The 21,781-nt window shown below is 33.6% G+C and overlaps 2 protein-coding genes across 4 annotated transcripts in view; one reads left to right on the top strand and one right to left on the bottom strand.

Annotated features, from left to right (window-relative positions):
- LOC131670236 (uncharacterized) overlaps positions 1-5,553 on the top strand; it is a 29,367-nt gene extending 23,814 nt beyond the window's left edge. For all 3 annotated transcript variants that reach the window (XM_058945666.1, XM_058945668.1, XM_058945669.1), the window contains 4 exons: positions 690-929; positions 1,835-2,201; positions 2,348-4,098; positions 4,227-5,553. In XM_058945666.1, coding sequence (XP_058801649.1) covers positions 690-929; positions 1,835-2,201; positions 2,348-4,098; positions 4,227-5,202 — 3,334 coding nt within the window. In that variant the 3' untranslated portion in view covers positions 5,203-5,553. The remainder of the gene's footprint in view (positions 1-689; positions 930-1,834; positions 2,202-2,347; positions 4,099-4,226) is intronic.
- LOC131670237 (calcium uniporter protein, mitochondrial) overlaps positions 1-21,781 on the bottom strand; it is a 70,838-nt gene that overhangs the window by 33,402 nt on the left and 15,655 nt on the right. Inside the window, exon 2 of the mRNA XM_058945670.1 lies at positions 5,979-6,219. Coding sequence (XP_058801653.1) covers positions 5,979-6,219 — 241 coding nt within the window. The remainder of the gene's footprint in view (positions 1-5,978; positions 6,220-21,781) is intronic.

The following is a 21,781-nucleotide window of genomic DNA, read 5'->3' as shown; positions in this document are numbered from 1 at the left end:
GCCGGAGACAGAGAACGACCAAATGAGTCGTTGAAAGAAAAAGAAAGCAAAAGTTTTGCTCGGTACTGTTGTATCGTTCTATTCAGTGAGAGGATAACAATGACGTGGCAGGCATGAATTTTAACGAAGATTCGCTCCAATTTTTCATGGCAATATTGTTAAGCTTTCAAGTACAATCATTTTTATTTTGCAACAAGTTAATATGCCGACAATGATTAGTTCATTATTTTAACAAGTTAAGTTTCAATATACGTACTGTTAGTACGTGGTATAAGTTTTCCACAAAATAATCCGTTAGTTGCAATTAGCCATCCTCATTAGCACAGACTACATTGCAGCCTTGGGAAAAAGTAAATTATGTAAGAGAATTAGTAGAATAATTTTCAGAATAATTCCTTCAGGTAAACTGAAATATTCAAAGTCTAATTTGACCCTAGTACGGCTATTTGATATTGTTAGGTATGTGCAAATATTGAGTTTTATTAGCTTCGCTTTACTTTGAATTTAATTTAAACCAGATAATATCTATTAGAAATTGATGTATAAAAACTTGTTTCGTAAAATATATAACATGTAAATGCCGAACAAAACCTTCATTGCTGTAATTAATTAACTTAGCGAAACTATGTGTTTTATACAGTTCCAGTCTCTGCTCTTGGAAATTAATTCGAATCTCTGTGTGCTTGCAGAGACAGCAATGGCTCGCAGGACCGTCGTAAACTGTTAAAGCGAACGCGTAGCTTGGCAGTGATAAGCGAGGACGACTGTCGTACGGCAAACGGCAGCCGTGGTAGCAGCTGCGAGGCGCTTCGTTTAGGTTCATCTTGTGGCTCGTCCAACTTGCCTTTCGACTCATCCTCGTTGCAACATCGCAGACATCAACTAATACCTCGAGCTAAGCTCATTGATCGCAATTCTCTCAAAGACAGGTACGTTGAAGTTTCAGACTATGAATTGTAGAGAGACACTCATTAAGCTTAATGAAATGTTAGCGGGAGTTACGGTTATTCGCGAGCGAGATTGATTTAATGCATTTTTTTTCGAATGCCAATTACGTGAAAGTGTGAGTAACGAAACAAAGTTTTGCAATATTAATCTCGCTCGATATTGAGTGTTATGATTGCAAACTATAAAGTATGGAAGCTTTTCATTGGTAGTGCTTATTCGTGGGCTCAAAGAAATTTTCTGCTGCTAATGAGATAATCATCATATATTCAAATGTCTATAAGGTAGAGAAAGTTCACTTTTTTTACAGTCTAACAATCATCTAGGTTAAAACAAGGAAATTGAGATGTCGAGTTCCCCGTCTATAAAAACTGATTTCCGCATTGTATAAAAAACAATTTTTATACAATTATTATAAAATTTTTATACAATTTTTATACAATTTTTATAAAATTAGAAACAGTTTTTCTAATATTTTTATCAAAGTAGACGCATCGTGTGCACCTTGCATATTTATCTTCAAATTATTTATTTTTTGTTCAAAATCAGAATTTGAATTTAATATTACATCGAAACAAAATTTGTGAAAATTGATCAATTTAAATAGCTTTAAAACACAATAACAGCTTTAATAAATTATGAATTTTTAAATAACAAAACGTTGAGTAGTTAAAACAGTTTTTATTATCATAATAGCATTATTCGAGTTTAGTCCTTTTAGTGTTCAAGTTGATTTAAAAATATTGCTCTCCACTTAAAGAATCTCGCCCAAACTCAATTACATGCATTCATCAAAATTAGATGCACAAATTTGCGGAATTTACACAGCCTTCTCCATAATCACACGACAATGTCATTCACTCTAAAGCACGTATTCTGCTTGCTATAGACTATCGAAGAGCCAACAGCATCTGTACGACTGTTACGAGCGTCTGAACGACACGACATCAGCTCCAGCACCACCACCGTCACGATCACGTCAGAGCCGATCAGTTTGTGGCCTCTACAATTCTCTACCACCACCGCACACCAATTTAGCTGAGTCTCATCTGCCTTATACGCGTGTTGCCGCGACCTACAGACCTTCCACTGCTGCTGAACCACCCGATAGACTTAATATTCTCAAGTGGCCTGAATCACCAAGGCGTTATCGTAGCGTGCAGGATCTCAATAGCGTTAGTGGACTGGTCGATATTGTCGAGGATCACTATTGGCCTATTGAGGAAAATCGTAGCGTCGACTGCATTTATACGCAAGTAAGAATCCTGATAATTTTATTAAATCTAAGAATAAGCAGATTGTTAATTATACAATCATATACTATGATACAACATAATTTTGTATATTATTATTATTATTTGACATTTTGGACTATTGTTAATTAAATAATCTTTTCTTGCAGGTAAAACGTAAACGTAAAGAGCATCGCAGCCTCGATAGTATATTATTCGAGGACGATAGTGATGAGCTTGAATATTTCGACATTTTGAATCTACTTCCATTATCGAATGTACGACTGGAGATTAATGAATCAGATGCGACAAATAGTCATTCGATCCTAGAAAGAAACTGTAAGCAGCAGCCTCTACCGAATCGACCGCCGTCTGCTAAATTAAATCCTGCCGTTGTATCCGTATCAACAAAGAAAAACTTTCTCGAATCTGAGATATGCCCCAAGCATTACCCTACCGCTCGAATTACGGAAATCGTCGAAGAGAATAAAGAACCCGGAATTACTTCTTTTCCGGAGATCGCGCGAGAGAAGAGTCGTTTAGAGAATACTTTTTATGCTTACGACGGGATCTCTGATTCATCGAAAATCACGACGAAAGCAGTCGTCGAATCTTGTCATTCGGAGATAAAGGATCTAGAGAAATATTGTGAGTTAAATCAAGATAAAAAAGAGCCTTGTTCAGTAGAGTATCTAAATAAACCGAAAGTCGAAGAAACCGAGGATACAAAGTCATTGTGGATATCTGATAACGAAGAAGTTGAAGAAATGTCGCGAAGACCGCAGATACTCAAAGTCATTGACAATGACATCACCAAATCAAAGAAAAAGTCTATTAGCAAAGAAGTAAAATCTGCCGACGATGAAATAACTCAGGCTGAAAACATGTCAGAAAATACAACGAACTTCAGAACATTAAACAAACCAGATATCATAAACGATCACATACACGAGTCTCCAAGTAACTTTGAGCCGGAAAAGGAAAAAGACCGGATAAGTGTAGAGAATGCAAGAAGTTTCTTTGAAAAGAAAAATGCAGATACAGAAACAAATCGTGGGGAAGGTAGACTTGAGAGGATTGTGAAAGAAACTTCGAATATTCTTGGGAAAGCTTGTCATGCTGTGAAAGGTAGCTTGGGTTTCGAAGCGAGATCCGATAGTTCTGATCTAGGACTAGGATCAGAGATTGGCAGTGATGTAAGAAGATTATCCGTCGATGAGAACATAAATACAAATGAAGAACGAAACAAAGAGCAAAAACATAATAAACAAGATAAGATACATCAAAACTTTGATGAAATTGATGACAACAATCAAAAGAATAGTACAAATTTGATTAGATCTCGGAGTTGTATTGATTCTATGGAATGTCAAAATTCTGATGAACCGGAGTTCGATCATGTACGTTATAAGATTGTTAAGTCAAACATGTTCGGTAAAAGCATGTACAATACTGCTAAAAAGGATGTTCCCTACGATGGGTTGATGCAGTACCTACGCGAATATTCCTTTCAGGACTTACTAAATGATAATAATGTTGTTATCATCGAACCAGTAAGAGCAGAAATTGAACGCAAACCTTCATTCAATAATTCGACGTTGAAGACTGCTCCAAGCTTCAATGTTGAGAAAATAAAAATCTCAGATTTGAAGAATTCCGAAGAGGCAGGTGACAGTAAAATAAAAAATCACTTTTCGAAAGCACCACGGCAATCTTCACTTCGCAAACATTTCTTTTACCAACCGATACAAGTTAATAGAGAGCTTAATGATGAGGAACTGCCAGATCCGGATACTGTTAGGAATGTACGAAGAATGTTTGAAGAAACCTCGAATGGTAAATTGAATAGAGACAACGGCACGAGGAAATGCGTCAGTATGAAGGATCTGAGAACCATAGAAGGCCAGTCAGAAGCACCAAGGTACTTATTTTCATCCTAATTTTCATCTGACCGATTCCAGTCTCCGACGCATTATTACTTAACATAATCATTCATTTATCATTCATTCATATCTAAACGTAACTTAAAATTTTTGATGTGGCAACTAGGTCAAGATGTTCCAGTCGAGCAAAGGATCTGAAGATCATGTTTGAGAATCTGGAAAAATCCTCCAACCCCTCTCTAACCAAAGACGGCACAAATAGTTCGAAGCACGAGTCTAAAACTAAGCTGATCGCACAATCTTTCGAAGCAAGAAGTGGATTCACATCGCCAAGTAATTCCAATTCTTCTAAAACTAGAGTCAACAGATATTATCAGCGTCAACTGCCTAATTGGGATGCTGGTAGCGTTAGTTCAGGAGTCTCAAGCGATTATCCAGACACCGATGCTGGCAGCGCGCCACACTGTACATCTTCTGAAGATGAGGATTTGTATTATAACGACGATGACGGCGTTGATGAGCGATATGAAGGTCACTATGTATCGCAGGATGTACTAAAAAAAATTAGGGAATATGGGACTTCCGTTACTTATTATGGCGGCAAAGTTGTCAATACCTCCAATGGACCACTGATATGTCCAATGGTATGCAAAAATTCCAAAAAGAAAACGTTGGATTATATTAAATTTCGTTTAGTGAAAAGCAATTCTTGCGATAGCAGATTAGAACTTACTGGTCGAGTGATAGAACATCGAAACAAGTTTGAGAACGCTGGTCAACGAGGCAAGCTTTTCGATTTGAGACAGTTTACGATTGATGAAACACCAAGTATTGAAATAACTTCGATCGAGACGATAAACAATACAGAAAAAGACGAGGACAAGGTTGAAGTCAAAGACGAAAAACGAGAGCCACCGGTAGTCATTGGACTAGAGCCCAAAAAGGATGAGAATAAAAGTTTCAAGGTAGAATTTAAGTTAGGCAAGTTAGAAGATGGCACTTCGATTAATAGGTTTACTCCAAGTGCTTTAACCCGATGGCAAATAAATGAAAACACCTGGAAAAGGACCTCGGACTTTGGAAAGATGGAGTTCGAAGAGTTTGAGGTTCTTGAAGATAGTCTTAATGGAGTGGATAATTAAACTTTTTTTCTCTGAAGACATTCACCATATACCTGTGGAATGCAACGAGCAAACTTAGCTTTAATGAATCTAACTGTCGATGCAACGAAGAGTTCTTTTTGAAACTCTTGTTTGCGTTGCACAACTTATTATCGATCTTTTAACGTCTTAACACGCTTGTATACGCGAAATATATAAGTATTATACGCAATTTATAGAAGTTTTCCTTTTATTAACTTATATTTTTTTGTTTGCATAAAATGTAAAAATATCAAATTTTCATTTAAAGTTAGAAAGATAGCTTTAGAAGTTACATATTTATAATATTGAGAAAAAATCATTTTATAATATTATGTTGTTCAATAAAAACTTTAAAAGAAATATGAGATTTTTTGATAATTGTTAAGAAAAGCTTATTTTTATTCAAATTTTGCTGCAATGAGATCGAAATCTATTCTTAATCTTATAGTTAGGTGCATCTACTATATATTCAAAGACTTTCAAGATGTCCATTCTTCACGGTTAATTTATATTTCACTCAAGTACTAATAAGATCTTAAATTATTTCAACCTAAAATCTAAAGACACTGTATTTTAGTTTCAAGGATAATTAATTAAAATGCAAGCTATGACATATTTTCCATGGATCGGAAAATTCTCAATTCATAAATAAGAAGTAAATTATTAATACCATAGACTAACAAAATCAAACTTTTCTAAATAAAACGAAAAATGTTAGTATTTTAGATATTCAGTTTTTCTACCTTATCGTTATTATAAATTATGTTATACATTACCTGGACTAACTGATGCACTACTTTTATCTTTCGATTTCTTCGTATCTTTTGTGCCTTTGATATCCTTCCCTTCTTTAGTGTGCTTGGGTTCCCTCGTATCTTTCGCTACGCCCAACTCTCTTGACTCCTTAAAGTGTTGCTGCTCCTTCGTCAACATGGGGCTTAAGCTTGGAGTAAATGTTCTGGTACCTGTCGACAAGGTTTTCCTTGAAATGTTCCACCATCTTCGACACCTCGTTTCCTAAAATACAAATCGTTATCAAGCCTGATTCTGTAATTATATATAATTTTTTATTTTTTTTATCATGTAGATTATATGTATACGCAAATTATAAAAAAAATTCACAAATTAAATTGTAATTATATATATCAAACGTAATTAAATTATGTTTTTTTGTTTAGACACTAGAATTTTATGAAAAATATAAAAATATATTTTAGTATAAGAGAAAAATATTTAGCTTCATCTTCAACAAACTGATCTACGATCTCGTATCATGCAAAAGTTTAGATAATACTTGATCTGTACTGTTCTAGGAAACTGTCAGTTATTTAAACTTTTGGAGAAAAGTGAAAGAAACTAACATGAATGTAACGCAGACATTCATTATATCGAATGGTCTACTCCATGTCATTATCTCAGAAGATTGCAACCAAGCAGTAAAGCCTAATTGTTCACTTTTGCCAAGATAGTTTGGCAGCACGCGAACGTATTAGATGTACGATAAGATAGCTTTCTTTCTTAAGAAAAAAAATTAAGAATCTCTGCTGATCATGAAATAAATTTCATCAAGATTTATGGTAAAAGACTAAGCTGCATTATACATTTCGATCATTGTAATCGCATTTCGTTTCAATCTGTTGAATCTATCCCTTTCTCTTTCATCAAAATGGTCGGAAATCAAATACTACGAAAGATAAAAATAAAAGTAATCACGGTAACCTATTTTACAGTTAAGGCACTGGTATTGTAGTATATATCTTTATCTCGGATTTTAGCTTTCGAAAAAGTAAAGAAAGTGGAAAAGAATCGTCGGGATTTTATATGTCTATTTGTCCAAGCATGTTACCGGATAGCAAATTTTTTTATACACTTCTTTTCAATTTAGTTTACACATTCAAAAAATGTAAATAGAATATGCCATTATTCAGAAGACACGAAAAGACTTTTTTCAACATATTTCTAAGCTCGTAATTTTCTCTTAAAAAAAAATGAATAAAAAAAAAAGATTATTCGGAGTGCAAATGAGTGTCCTTTTTTTTTTTTTGTAATCCGAAAAGCTTCGTTTTCTTCTTCAATATAGAATTTTCCATACATACACAAACTCGTTTATCTCTATAGCGCACGTGGCATAACTTATCGATTTTTCGGGTCATACACAAATACAAACGCGCGAGTAGTAGTATAGTAAAAGAGAGAGCAAGTGAGAGAAAAAGCTTCAATCTACGATTTCGTGAAAAGGAAAAGACCGCACTGCGACTTTTTCACGCGACTTATGTTATACGATTCTATAGTAGTTCTGGCTTTGATTTCTATTCTCAGCAATTAAACTCGATGGCTTTAACTTTATCTGTAGATTAGTGAATTAAATTTTGCAGGTAATTTAACCGTTAACGTATGCAAACTTTTTCAAAGAAGATAAATTTATATTCGATGACATCATTTCTACCGGTGAGTTTATTTAAACCGCCAAAGGGAACAAGATAGATAACCACAACCAAATGTTTTGTGATTAGATTTAGAACTCTCCACAGTGTAATTTTTTGCGGTGAGATATCACATCGGATAAGAACTTGGCAATCTGCCAAGAGATTAGACAGTGTTAGTAGCAGCAGAATCGTACGGGAGAAATCATGAATCAATCATGAGTATGAGAAAAATTGTTGAGTTTAAGTTGAAAAGATATATCTTAATACTACATTACGTAAAAATTAATTATAGAACAAGGAATTTAAGCTGATAACCAGTCCTGAAGATGTTTCTTCAGCTTTGATTATATTTTATCAAAATTAAGAATAACAAATGCTTACTGTTATCTTTATTCATCAAAAAACTAAGCAATTTTGAAGTATCAATAACATTTCTTTGAAGTATATAACAAACAATTTTTCAGGTAATGTTAGAGAAAACGAAGTCTTACAAGACTTTTTTTCTAAAGTTAAAATTGAAGCTAAGTAGGATTTTAAACATCGTAATTTCCGCGGTCTACACTACCAAGTCTAAGTCTTTGTGATGGATCGACAAGTGTCAAAGTTGCGAAGTTGTTGAGAAATTTGCATACTGGAAAACGCTCATGCATATTAAGCTTCCAATTAATGGCGTTTCAAGTGAAAGATTCGAGGTTTCATTTTACAAAATCAGGCCAATAGATTAGTTTTTTAAATTCTATTTGTTGCGGAAGATCCTTGAAATGTATTTAAATGCAGTTAGACTGAATCGTCTGTGGATTTATTGTACTGCACTTTCAATCTTGATATTTCTGGGATAGAGAAGGATTACTAATGGAAATAACTTTCTTTGTAAAAAGAAAAGTTTTTCATGAATAGTTTTTATCTTCATTGATATTGTTTTCTTCTAAAGCACTCAATATCTTTTTTACAAAACAATTTTTAATGTACAAAGGGATTTTAAAGTAGAGATGAATGATATAGGAAAAGTGAATTATTTTATTGTATCTACCATGATAAATATATATTTCTTAAGAATAGAACTTCTAACTGAATGAATAATACGGCATCTCTTTCTTTATCATTATATAACGTCGAGCCCTTTATATTGCGAAAGACGTCATTGATCGTTAAAGATGAAGGATATGCCGGGAGGAAGAGTTACTTATTTTAAGATAATACTTTCATTTCATAAACGAAAATGGGCTTTTTGTGTTAGGTAATACTTTCTTTTTTTATATGACTGCAAGGAAAATTTCATGTAAGAGTTTGAATGCACGGAGCTACAATGCTCGTAGGCGTGAATTATTTCAACTCGCGTTAAAAAATTGTTTGTGCATTTTTGATTGACTGTACTTTATTTGTGAAATATTTCTAAAGAAAGTATCTTTAATTATATTTTAACATTCACACAACCAGTCTCTCACTACTGCGCAACCCGATTTATATCGCTAATCTCATCGGAGTTTACAGTCAACAGACTTAATCTGATTATTATTGAACCTTTATTTCCATCACTATCTGATTGTGATTATCGGTACGTCGTAATTATTCACACTCGAAGCATCGAACTAATTTTCATGTCTAAATAAATAGACAAAGATTCGTTTGAGTTTCGTATATGTATGCTCATATTATATCGCGTGCTTGAGGCATTGTATGCAACCAAATAACCCCAGACACACTTCCATGCCATGTTATGCATAGCATGCATCAATTAATCGTAATAATGGAGGCAGGGTAGATATTGTGGTTGCTCGATTGAACCATACACATATGCTGCTATTGCTCGATGAATTTGAATTGAACCTACGCCATTGACTTAAGCTTCGTGATGCCAATGAGGCTTTGAAGGTGATTGTCGAGTTCTTTTTTCTATGGGCTGAAACTGATTTTATTGCATACACAGGTGTGCTGATGTTTATACGTTCTTTCGACTCGTCCAACTATACGCAAAGCAGGGCTTTCGAAAAATTGTGAGAATTTTCCGGGAAGGAGAGAATGGAGGCTGTAAATATTGTTTACGCCCGGGGTCTACCGAATTCCAAAATTCCGGTAACTGAATTTTGCTTTCTTTTTTGAGTAGAATATCTTATTTACGCGAGATATATAGCATATTGACTTTCAAATAAGCTAATTTGAATATAAATGAATTCATTGTAAAATATTTGTCATAAATTTGTAATTTTTAAGTATTTATAAAAAAATTATAAAGTTTTTCCGAGAAAAAAACCATTGTAACATTTGACAAAAACATCTTAAGAATTTACAACTGTATTTACTTCAATCTGAATAAATTCCAACTAAAATATAGAAAACGTTAATTAAAATTTGTTTCTAACAGAATACTGTGATTATTACTCTCTCTCTCTCTCCCTCTCTCTCTCTCCCTCTCTCTCTCTCCCTCTCTCTCTCCCTCTCTCTCTCTCTCCCTCTCTCTCTCTCCCTCTCTCTCTCTCTCCCTCTCTCTCTCTCGCTCTCTTCATATTCAGTAAGAAATTTATATGCTTGCGTTATTCATATTTTTCAGTTGTGAACGTGAGACTGGAATACGTTTGTTTATGAATATTTCAGTATACGCTGTCGGAAGATGCTTCTGTAAATGTTCGCCCTACCTTTATACGATGAGTTTTTTCGTGACATGCACGTAATGCTGCCTTAGCAGTTTTTTTTTCCTATCCTTATTTTCAATGGAAACCTTCTTTCACGACTTTCTTTTTGGTTTAACTTTATATCATATCGCTAAATAATACAGAATACTTATTTATTTAAAATTTCTGCCCTTTGAATTCCTACAAAAATGTGGAACAATTTTTTACGATTAATTATTCGATGTATTCTGGTGTTCTCATTTTTTTCCAGACTGTTGCCACGTACAAATAGTTATTTCCTGGCTCTCGCGAGACAAGTGTACTTTTGGCAAAACCAAATTAGCCACGGTAGAGAGCTTGCTACTTCGTTTTTCTTTCTTTCATAATTTCGTGAACGTGCATTGTCGACTTTTAATTGTCGTGAAAATTACCCTTATAATAGCTTTACCTTTTTGAATCTTTCAGTGTATTTTGGAGCTTATTTGACATAGCAGTGGCTAGATTGCAAGGTTGCGTCGAATGCTAATGTGTCTAAAATTTCAAACAATGATCAACTATCTTGATAAATCTTAATAAATTTCCCTGTTTGGAAATACCTCATACTTACCAAAAATACTCTAATACTGAGGTTCTAGATAAGAGATTGAAAAAAACAATTTACTTTCGGATAAGCTTTTCCCTGTAAGTTTTATTGTCCTCTTGAAAATCGAACGGCGTACCGCTGTCTTCTCTATAGAAGCACAGTAAAATAGAGGCGCGAAGGGTAAATTGATTGCTCGCGGCTGCGATGGAATTTTCTGTTAGAATTTTTTGATTTTTCGTGACAACCTTCTAACAAAAAACGATAAAACCTTTGAACTAGTTATTTAAAAAAGTTTTTGATTTTTGAACTCTTCTACGTTCACTCAGGAGTAAGGTGGTAGTAATAAAAATCAGCACAAAGAAACTTTTAAGAAAAAATGACTGTAAGTTACGTGCTCTAAATTACAATGTAAAAAAGTGCTTCTTTAAAGTTGTTAAACCAAGAAGAAATATCCTTACTTTTTTCTTTATTTTTCGCTTCATCGCTTTATAGACCTTTTTTTTGGGGATCGTTATCACTTCGAGAAGGATAGAGAGTGCGAAACAATTGGAAGATGATGAGTTGGAACTTATTTCATCTTGGACTTTGCGAAAGTGTACTCTACGAATTTTAATTCTCTACCAGAAAGTGATACAATATCTATGTTAAATAAATGCTCTTCGAATAAAGTAAATAACGATGTCGTCAGTATTTGCAATATTTTTCGATTCAAAATGAGTAGTCAAGAATAGTACACGAGCAGCGGTTTCTTGGCTCTGAACTAACATTCCTGTAGTCATATATAGATATCTAGTGTTCTCATGATTTTTCTTTTCCGTTATTTTTGCTTTTACCGGGTGTTATTCGTGGAAGTATCAGTGATTAAAATTTCTAACATTAGCTAATAATTTTGTAGAGATAAAAAAGTTTTGTGACATAGAAAATATTTTTATTCTCGCATATTATCCAAAATATTATAGTAATTTTTTGCCATTGAGCATTCATTTATATATCTGTATTTAAAAAATTCTGAGTACTTTTTAACGCGTGAGAAAGCTTAAACTCTGCAACATATGCATTACTCAGTTTTTTTTACGACTTTCCAGCCGTAACACTTTTTACTGCGCTTTTCATCAAAACGTAACTTTCGAATACATCGTATCGATCTGATTGAACATTTAATTAACTTTTAATGCATAACTAGCACTGTCATACATAAAAAATTCAAAAATCTACGAAACGTTCAAACTTTCCGTTTTTAAATGACGAAATGTTCAGCTGTAGTTTCCCAGAAAATCATTAGCCAAAATTACAAAGTTGGTTTATTTATCAAGAGAGAGTTACATAACTACCTTACATTTTCAACAAACTCTAAACTTTTCGCAGCCTAGATTACCGTGAAATTCAATTAAATTAGCAATCATCAGAGGTAGTAGACTGCATGAGTAAAACGCATATGTTGCAACCGCCATCACCAACACCACCATTTTTTGTCTCCGAATTTTTAAGTAAATGGTTTTTTAATGTTATTACTGAAGAAAGAAATGACCGCTTGGTTAAATATTTATTTTCATTGATCGAACGTGAACTCTTTCTCGAACCGTCTGTTTTTTTTATGTATACAATCAGTCGAATATTCAAAAATGTTCATTCGTGCAAAAATTTTGCATCCCTTCAACTTTCAGCCACAATACACGCTAATATTTAAAGATAGAAATTCCGGTTTTTGTGCAAGCGAAAATCCAACTGCCGATATTCGGGATTTCAGGGATTTTCCTTAAGAGGCTACGAAGATGGCACAACTATTTTCAAAACTAAGCTTGGCATTTATGACCTATTTTCTTTTCACTGCTTTTAAGTTAACATAAAGTAAAAGCGTTAAGTAAATTTTACAAAAGTACAAAAGCGAGATGAAAATATAATATTTTACCAATGATTGAATCGAACCATCAATCAATCGTAAAAATATATTCGACAAACTTGGTGTCAAAGAAAAAAAATATATCGCCAAGAAAAGACATACATCTAGCTCATAGAGATTTACACATGCTATTGAATTTCTAGACAGATATGTATACTTGAACTCATCGGCTTATGCATCGATTCATTCTCACTCTCAAGCTAGTATATGTATAGCGTAACATATACACGCACACTTTGCTACAGCAATTTTCAGTTAATTACACGGGCTATATAAACTTTCGTAGGTAGTGCATTCCGCGGGACATTCGCATTCTCTCCTTGTTTATTTTACCTAGAAATATATTGCCATTGTTTCCGCTGTAACTTTATTATTATTGAATTCGAACCACTGTGAAAACCATAGAATCGGTTTTAGCACATTTACTTTTTTTGGAAAATGGCCATCGGTACCCACACGGAGTGGAACCTAGATTCCAGAAGCCACCTGATTTTTTATATTTGAATTATTTAATAATAAAAATAATACGCAATGTTGATAAATATCATGTCATACATGAATCGAGCTGTACATGGAATATTTTACTACTGTTGATTTTAACTAATACCAATCAAGATGCACTTTGAATAAATGAAACATAGACGGCAATGTTGGTATCAGTCATTATTAATTCTAGATACATACATGAAGTAATCAATACTATAAACTCAAGATTATAGTTTGAAACTGATGTTAACAAATTACATAATGGAAAATATTAATGATACAAATTATTTATTTAACTATTGATACTCAGTAGATTTTTTAATACCATTGTACTTACAAACAAAAGGAAAAATTCATAGAAAATTTATGATATACTTAAAATATGTGCATTCCCACAAAAATTCCCAGAATTTCTCACTTGAATTGCGAACAACTGTACTAATAACATTCAAGCGCGTTTATTAAGCTTCGAACCCACTTTATAAGCTTGCATCCACGAGTGCACTTTAGTCTACTTCTCTTTCTTGTTTCGTGAACAACCATAAGAGTGCTTTTAACTTTGAATTCTTGCGCGCCCAGCTATGAAACTCAGCCAGTCTAATTTTTTTCTTCTTGCAAATTTTTTTTCTAGTCGATACAATTGATAAGTTTCTTTTATACTTTTGGGCGTTTCCTTGTGTATCGGATTGAATTTTTACTCGTAGTATTTTTTTTCCTTTTCTTTTTTTCTTAGTGAATTTTTCACTCGCTATTTTTTTTATTGAATTCGGTATCGTTTTCATTACTCTATTTCTCTTTTGATGTATGCCGTTTGTAATTAGACTAACATAGTTGTTCAAGATGTGCGAGTATTTTTTTTGAGACGACTAATCTACAGTGAGGAGTCCTATGAATGCTATTCTTTTAATTAACAAACTGTCATTTTAAGAATCCTTATTTTTATAAATATTATATTTTTTAATGATATTTAATAGTATTCAACGGTTTTTAAAAATGAAACAAAACTATCCTTTCTTATAAATGTGATGGCCTGGAAATTAAAATCAGTTTATTCATGATCTGATTGGCTCAAAGATAGTTTTATGATCAGCTGTTATGTGCAAGTATATATGTGTCGTGTGCGCGCATAAAAGATTACTGTAGATTTTTGTAGACGATTGAACGTTCAAAAAGTGTATCAGTACAGTTGACATGTATTTAATATGAACTGATTGATTTAATCACACTAACCTCAAAATAAAAACCGACTATACCTCGATAGAAATATTAATTGAACTTTGCACGCTCTATGCAAAAGTTTAGCTTTGATCAAACAAAAAAAGTAATAAAAAATATATATCGATAGATTATCACGATAGAATAATATACAGTAGTTTTAGATCTACTTAGTTATATGTAAAATAATCAAAAACTTTTTTGAGGATGCATTAATTATAACCAGAAACATCTAATAAAGTATATTATTTATAAGAAAACTATAATACTTTTGGAACTTATATCACAATTTTTATCGTGTTTATAAAACTTTCTGATGATTTTTAAAAATAGAACTTGGGATGATAAAAACATAAAACTTCACTGATAACATTTTTAAATCATGAGTACCAAAGTCACTGAATATTTATTTACCAATAAATATATAAAAAAGTGAAAGAAATCTGACTGAAAGAAAGTCTAATGAAACAAATAATGAGAAATAGGTCTTTTTATGTTTTAAACCTTGGTGATTTAAGAAAACTCCGCAAGCATTTTTTTTCGGAAATTTTATATCCACCACCATTTTGTTTAAACAGTAAATTTTCATGTTCAGGCAAACTAACTATTTTAGAAATCGAGGTTGCGATATAAAGAGATTTTAAGCTTATAAAAAAATATTAAGGGATCGAAAAGTCGGTTTGAAAACAAAATTTAATCGAAAAATTAAGCTTTTTTTATTTATTTTTGATTTTTCGATAGCAAAACTTCCTTGCTGAGATTTTTAACTAACACCATTGGAAGACTCTCGAAAACATAGGGGACAGGACTTCCTGAATTTTTTCCGTTCAAATTCATAACTTGATAATAATTCGAACTCAGCCGTCAAAAAATCCTCCTGTGAGCGTTAATGGATTAATTTCGTGGTATCTATTTGTTTATTCATATTGTTATTTGTTTTGTATATATGTATAGCATCTCTGAAAATATTTTTTTTGTTTTATATTGTTACACGTTGACAATTTGGATACCTTCAAAATCAATAGTGTGGTTGTTTTTATTAGCATGTTCAGCTGATACTGATGCGTTATCATTATTGATAATGCTACGTTTATGTTCTTTAATTCGTAGATTTAGTTGTTGACCAGTTTGATCCAAGTACAACTTTTTGCAATCAAAATAATCAGTCTCATATAGAACTCCAGACATATATGTTTTGTTAACAGAATTTTTACTCAACTTAATAATAGTGTTTAGCTTGTAAATCGATTTATGTATGACTCTATAATTATTGCGTGTCAATATAGACTGAAGCTTAAAACTAAAACCATCAATATATAGCAAAACTATTAATGGTTTTGATTTCTCTCGCAGTTTATTACTATTATTTGCATCGTGGTCAATGGTATTTTTGAAATTATTCAATCTACGTTTAATTGAGCTATTAATAAATGAACAGGGGTAACTATTTTCCGCTAACAACCGTTTGACTAAGTTAATGTTCTCAATATGGAAACGATTATCCGAAAATTGAATTGCTTCATCTACTAGTCCGTATATGATTTCTATCTTTTGTGATATAGAGTGATGCGAATAATAATTAACACTTTCTTCAAGCTATTATATCGATTTTTATGAAGAATTTTTTAATATTTTGTGTCTGACAAAATCGATTGTATTTTCTATTATATGTTTTTCTACAAATCGCTATGGTAACATTACCCATATCTGCTTTAGTAATAGAAGTTGACTATTATATTTCGCGAATAATTTAATTTGTTTAATCTTACTAATTATCAATGAGTCATTTAGATTGTGTTTATTTATATAGGCGTTTGTTCCGAAATTAAAGTGCTCAAGAAGGAAAATTACGAGTGCCTTGTAGTATTATCGAATTAATTCAAGCAATGTGAGTCCCATCGTACGAAGTTAGGTGAACTGTGCAATATTTGAGAACACGTAGATGGAAATAAGTTGACTTCATTTCTCAGGTATCGACGTAATGTATAAACAAAGGCGAGACCTGAAAATAGCATAAAAAAATCCAATCTTATAATGGGAAAAAGCTGTTATCAAGCCGAAATTAAATTAATTGCACAGTTAATAAATGATAACTAAGCGGTAATTACAAAAAAGATCAGTTTAGGCAGACTTACTTGAGCACTCAAACAATTAAATTTACGTTATGATAGAAACATTTAGAGGCGATAAGACGCAGTTTACAACAGACGCGCGGAGAGCTCTTCTAATTAACGGGCACACGTAACGGCCATAGCACTGTGTGGAAGAGGCCACCTTAGTACATCCACCGCGAGCGGCCTCGAGGACGGGGACAGCCCTTGCCATCGCGTGGGTGTCGGACTTCAAAGCCGCGTTGGTGGTGGGTTCCTAGACGAGTCGCGCGTTCTCCCCTGCAGCCGCGTGAAGGGCTGAGACCAGTTAGAACGGACACGTGTACCGCGATCACTTCACGGAGAGAAACTATGGCTAACTTAGCGAGGAGCTAGCAATAGCGTGTCGAGACACTGACAGCAACCGACTACTTCGCTTGTCCTCACCTTTTCCAGCAACGCATTGCAATCCTCTCCTTCTTCCCTCGTTGATAAGAGAGAGGAAAGGGAAATGCATCGCAAATAGGCCGTTGGGCTCACGCAGGTCAGCGCTTGTTTGCGCACGGCTACGCGACACGTGTTGAGGAAAGTGCGGACTCGAGCGTGGATGATCTACAAGCTGGGGAAACCCAAAACTCGGCTAGACCAAAACATGTGCGTTCGTTCGCCGTTGACTGCGTCGATGGCTATAGCGTGGACGGTGCTGGCTTCGTAAACAGATTGTAATGAGATTTTATCATTGCGAAAGCATTCACACATTTAGTTAGTTCTTGGCACAAATAATTAATATCTATTGTTTTGTTATTCTTGCCGTTGACATAGAAGTCAATACTTTTAAGAACTTGAAATAATATACGTTGGTCAGTATTACCTGTAAAATTATAGTTTTGTCCTAATCTTATGACATCTAAAATATTTTTTGGTGTTATTGTATTCGTAAGGTTAATGAACCATTTATCTATTTTATGACGTTATTCTTAGCATCATGTTCATTAAGATCTATCATTCTCTAAACTGCCAATTATGTATTATGAGTGGATATAACTCTCACACATTTACGATTCTCTGGTTCCCTCCAATCTGGCGCATTTCATTTCTATCAGCTCCATTGTCTTGACAAATTTCCTCTTCTTTTAGATTGCTCAATATGACGAGAAATTTCACGATATAAATACACCTCGTTTTGCCAAAAGCAAAGTACCCGAGGAAAATGGAATTTAAATTAATTGACAGCGTCAAACCCTTGTGACTTGGTTTTGTTTTTATTGATCGTAAGAATTAAGCAATTTTTCAGTCATTTGACTTTACCGATGACAATTTTTTAATTTGGCACTTTTCTGCATGGAAGTGTGTCCACGTATTAGTTATTTGAGTATTGGTTTTGTGTTGTTGGTTAAATGTGATGATACATTGTTATTATTACAGTAATACTTATAATATTCTTCCAGTCTTGATAAGGGCAGTTAATTATACTTCCGGAACGTTGACAAAATTTCTTGATTATGTAATAAAGTATCTCTGCTCGAAAAGATCCGGATTCAAAAAGTGTCTCTACTTGATTACATCCACACCTTTAATTTTTTCATCATGTCTTACAAACGATTTTCAAGCTTGGTTTCAACCTACTTCTTTACATGTAAGCCAACAAAGTTTAATAATCATTTTGGAAAAGAAAGAAAAGTATTTGTGAACTTCACTCCTTACTGCAATTCTTTGGGGGGTACGAAAGATAGTTTACTTTGTCGATTACTCAGAGAAACCGAGCTGAAACGTAGGAAAGTAAGTTAAAAAAAGTATTTAGTATAAATAACTCAATTAACTTTTAGTACCCAGATTTTCTCTGAAGTTGAATGAAGGATATAAGTTCAAAAATTCTACAAAAGAGGAGTTGAATTTAAATATATACCACAATCAGCATAAAATAAAATAAATCGTCAGCCATTAATGAATCCCTAGGTGCAATAGGAAAGCAATTGCGATAAAGAAGTTTCTTCTTAAATCCGCAAGCTTTTATTTCACCAGTTAAGCTCTTTAAAACCACGAATTCACAACCTCATCACTTTATTCACACGGAAAAGTGCGGAGTTGAACAAGAAATTGGCATCCAAATCCTTTCAAATAGATCACTCACACGACGATTTTTCGTGCGGATTATCGGCCAGCATGGCGGTCGACAATTGCTCTTTTACGTTTGTACCTCGTAAAAAGAGACATAGAAAAATCACCATGAAAGAAGAAAAGCACGTACCCTTCCGTGGGCAAAACGTTAAATTAAAACAATAAAAAAAGGTGAGATATTTTTTTTCCGAATAAATTCTACAAATATTCACAGCTGGTATACTGATTAAGTAAACAGCGGAAATTGCTGTCTGAGATCTACAAAAGTCAACGCGAAAAAAATGCATTTACGTGCACGGCATAAAAGTAGGAATACTTTTTTGTCTTGTACACTTAGAAATTCAGTAAGCACGCGGAATTTTCTTTCTCAAGGATACGAAAAAAATAAAAGAGCTTTTGCTTGAGTTTCTTCTTTGTATATCTTTCACGGAGAAAATAAAAGTGCCTAATGTTACGAGAACAATGTATAAATATATCGCTTTATATCCCAAAACGCTCTACGTATATTGGACTGAATAATTAAATTTATGAATTATCATGCATAATAACTTGAAAGGAGTTGGAGAAAAAAATTAAAGCGCTGACTGTGAGCTAGTTAAGAACTTTTCAGAAAGATAAATCGACGAATGATCAATGCTGCAAGCGGATACGGAGAGAGAGAGAAAGAGGATGAGAGAGAAAGAGGATGAGAGAGAAAGAGAGAGAGGGTTTGAGAGAAAGAGAGAGAGAGAGAGAGAGCGAGAGAGAAAGAGAGAGAGTGAGAGAGAGTTAGAAAGAGAGAGAGAGAGAGAGAGAGAGAGAGAGAGAGAGAGTGAGAGAGAAAGAAAGAGGATGAGAAAGAGAAAGAGAGTGAGAGAGAGTGAGTGTATGAGAGAAAGAGTTAGTGAGAAAGATTGCATGTCAAAGGGTAATGCAGGCATACGAACAATGTAAAGTCAACATATTGCTTAACTATGGTCCTATGGTCGTACGTTATACATGAAGTGACTACGTATATACTATTTTGCAATTGGAAAGATAACATAAAGTTTTTTTTGTTCAATTTGATGAGAATAAAATGAAATCTGAGTTTTCTATTCATCATCCAATCATGCCAAATAACTCTGTGAATTATAAAGCTACAGCGACGCGACGTGGAAGAAGAAAGAAAAAGAAAGAAAGGAGAGGCCAACTTCCCTATTTTCAAATAATTAATAAAAACCATCAATGTTATTATGCTAATCAAAATATGAATAACCAAGAAAACTCATTTTCTCTCGAGGGGTCGACGAGCAAATTTACGCCACTTTGGAGCAGTTGAATCTTAACGATGGTTTCTTTTTATCCACGTCGTACCACTGCCGCTTTTCTTTTCTTTATCGCAGCTGCTGTGGCTTGCGGAGGCCAAGGTTTTAACATTGAAGGAGAGGATTCCGGGGGCAGTGGATCATCTTCGAAAAAATCAGTATACGATCCCCTTCCCCTATCCCAAACACTTATTTATAAGATATATGCATACTGGACGGAAAACGGAGTCAGTGGAGTAAGTCAATGGGTGGGAAGACGAGGGGATAATGAGTTATGGTGGAGTGAAAATAACATTTCATTAATGAACTTTTTGAGAAACTGCTTCTGGTTTTTGACAAAAACAAATTAATCATAGAACAATCAGGTATATAATTATATGCAAAAATAAATTTTAAAGTAAAAAATAATAATGGTAATATAAAAAATAGTAATAGTTATTAATAACATAGCATAAACTCCTTGGTTACTATAACTCTTTCAAACCTAGAAATAATTTACCTTACTTATTACCGTATATCTCCGTAATTATAGAAAAAAAGGTAAAAAATGTGCGCTTTCTTATTTCGAACATTCAAGCTTTTCATCCATAGCCAAGGTCATCTGCTTGTCATCGTGCCAAGTTTATTAGAAACAAAAGGGGCAGCAAACAATCCTAGTTGTAATCTACAAGTTGAAATGTTAAGTAAAAGAACAAAAGCAACAGCGAGAAAAGAAGATTGACGTAAAAGCTGAAGGGGGTTTACATATATTCGAATAGTGGAAAGAAAGTGGGGCGCTTCCTCTCTGTTCCGCCATGGCCAGATCGATGCGAGGCGGCCCCGGTGGCTGCGGCGCCCGTCGCAGTTTCCGCAGTTTGAAGGGTCAAAAGTACGAACCAGGGAAAGTTGCATGTAATGAGAACAGATCTTTCTTCCAAATATTTAAATTTTTTTTATGTGACCTTAGACCGAGATTTACGCATTTAAACGTTCGGGCCAAAGGAGGAATTACATGCGTACGAGTCATTTTGGACGGTAATATTTATGAAACCTGAAAGAATAATTTATCCTCTGCGACATAACATTGATCTCATTACTTACTTCATTGAAAATGTCGTTGAACAAGCTTTCGAGACTTACCCGAAACAAAAAATAAATTTCATAAAATTAGAATAATTCGACGAATAAAATATAGGTCAAACGGTTAATGAAATGTTGAAAACTACAGATGCAGTATCACAAATTTTGAAATGAACAAAAAATAAAAAGCTCCATTGCTTAACTTGATGCACTCCACTTTTCCGCGGTATTCATATTTAAAGTACTCTTTATATCATTCGCAACCTTATTCGTGCACGACGTTTTGCTATATACACACATACACATAGACGCGCGCGGGTACAGGTACACGAACACAGCAAAACTACATATATTTAATATATAATCCATTTTAAATTGTCTAAAAAAATATACCCTTATGCAATTGCTTGGAATAAACAAGTTGTTTACTCATTGGGTTTTCCTAATATATTGTTATAGTAAGTTTCAAAATGCTTTGTATTACACTTTCTTTACATTCTGTAAATATTTTTGTAATTCTATCTTCTATAATTAATATTACAAAAATACAAATATAATATTTCTTTTGAATTTGTAAAAGTATTGTTGCGCAAGTGTCGCTTGTCAATAATTGGAATAAAAATTGATACTATCGAAATGGAGAACTATGTATCATTTGTTTGCCAAAGAATCTGATCATTAAATGATTTTAGAAATTACAGCTCGCTCAAATCCAAAAACTAATTCTATGAATTTTTAAGTAATTGTAGTTAAAATCAGAATCACTTAAAAATTTAATTGAAGATTCAGTTTCTTTATTTTAACGAG

The sequence above is a fragment of the Phymastichus coffea genome, unplaced genomic scaffold, assembly GCF_024137745.1.
Source record: "Phymastichus coffea isolate CEN01 unplaced genomic scaffold, Cenicafe_Pcof_1.1 PCOF00105, whole genome shotgun sequence".
Classification (NCBI taxonomy): domain Eukaryota; kingdom Metazoa; phylum Arthropoda; class Insecta; order Hymenoptera; family Eulophidae; genus Phymastichus; species Phymastichus coffea.
The sequence above is the reverse complement of the archived record's forward strand: the minus strand, read 5'-3'. Positions and strand labels throughout refer to the sequence as shown.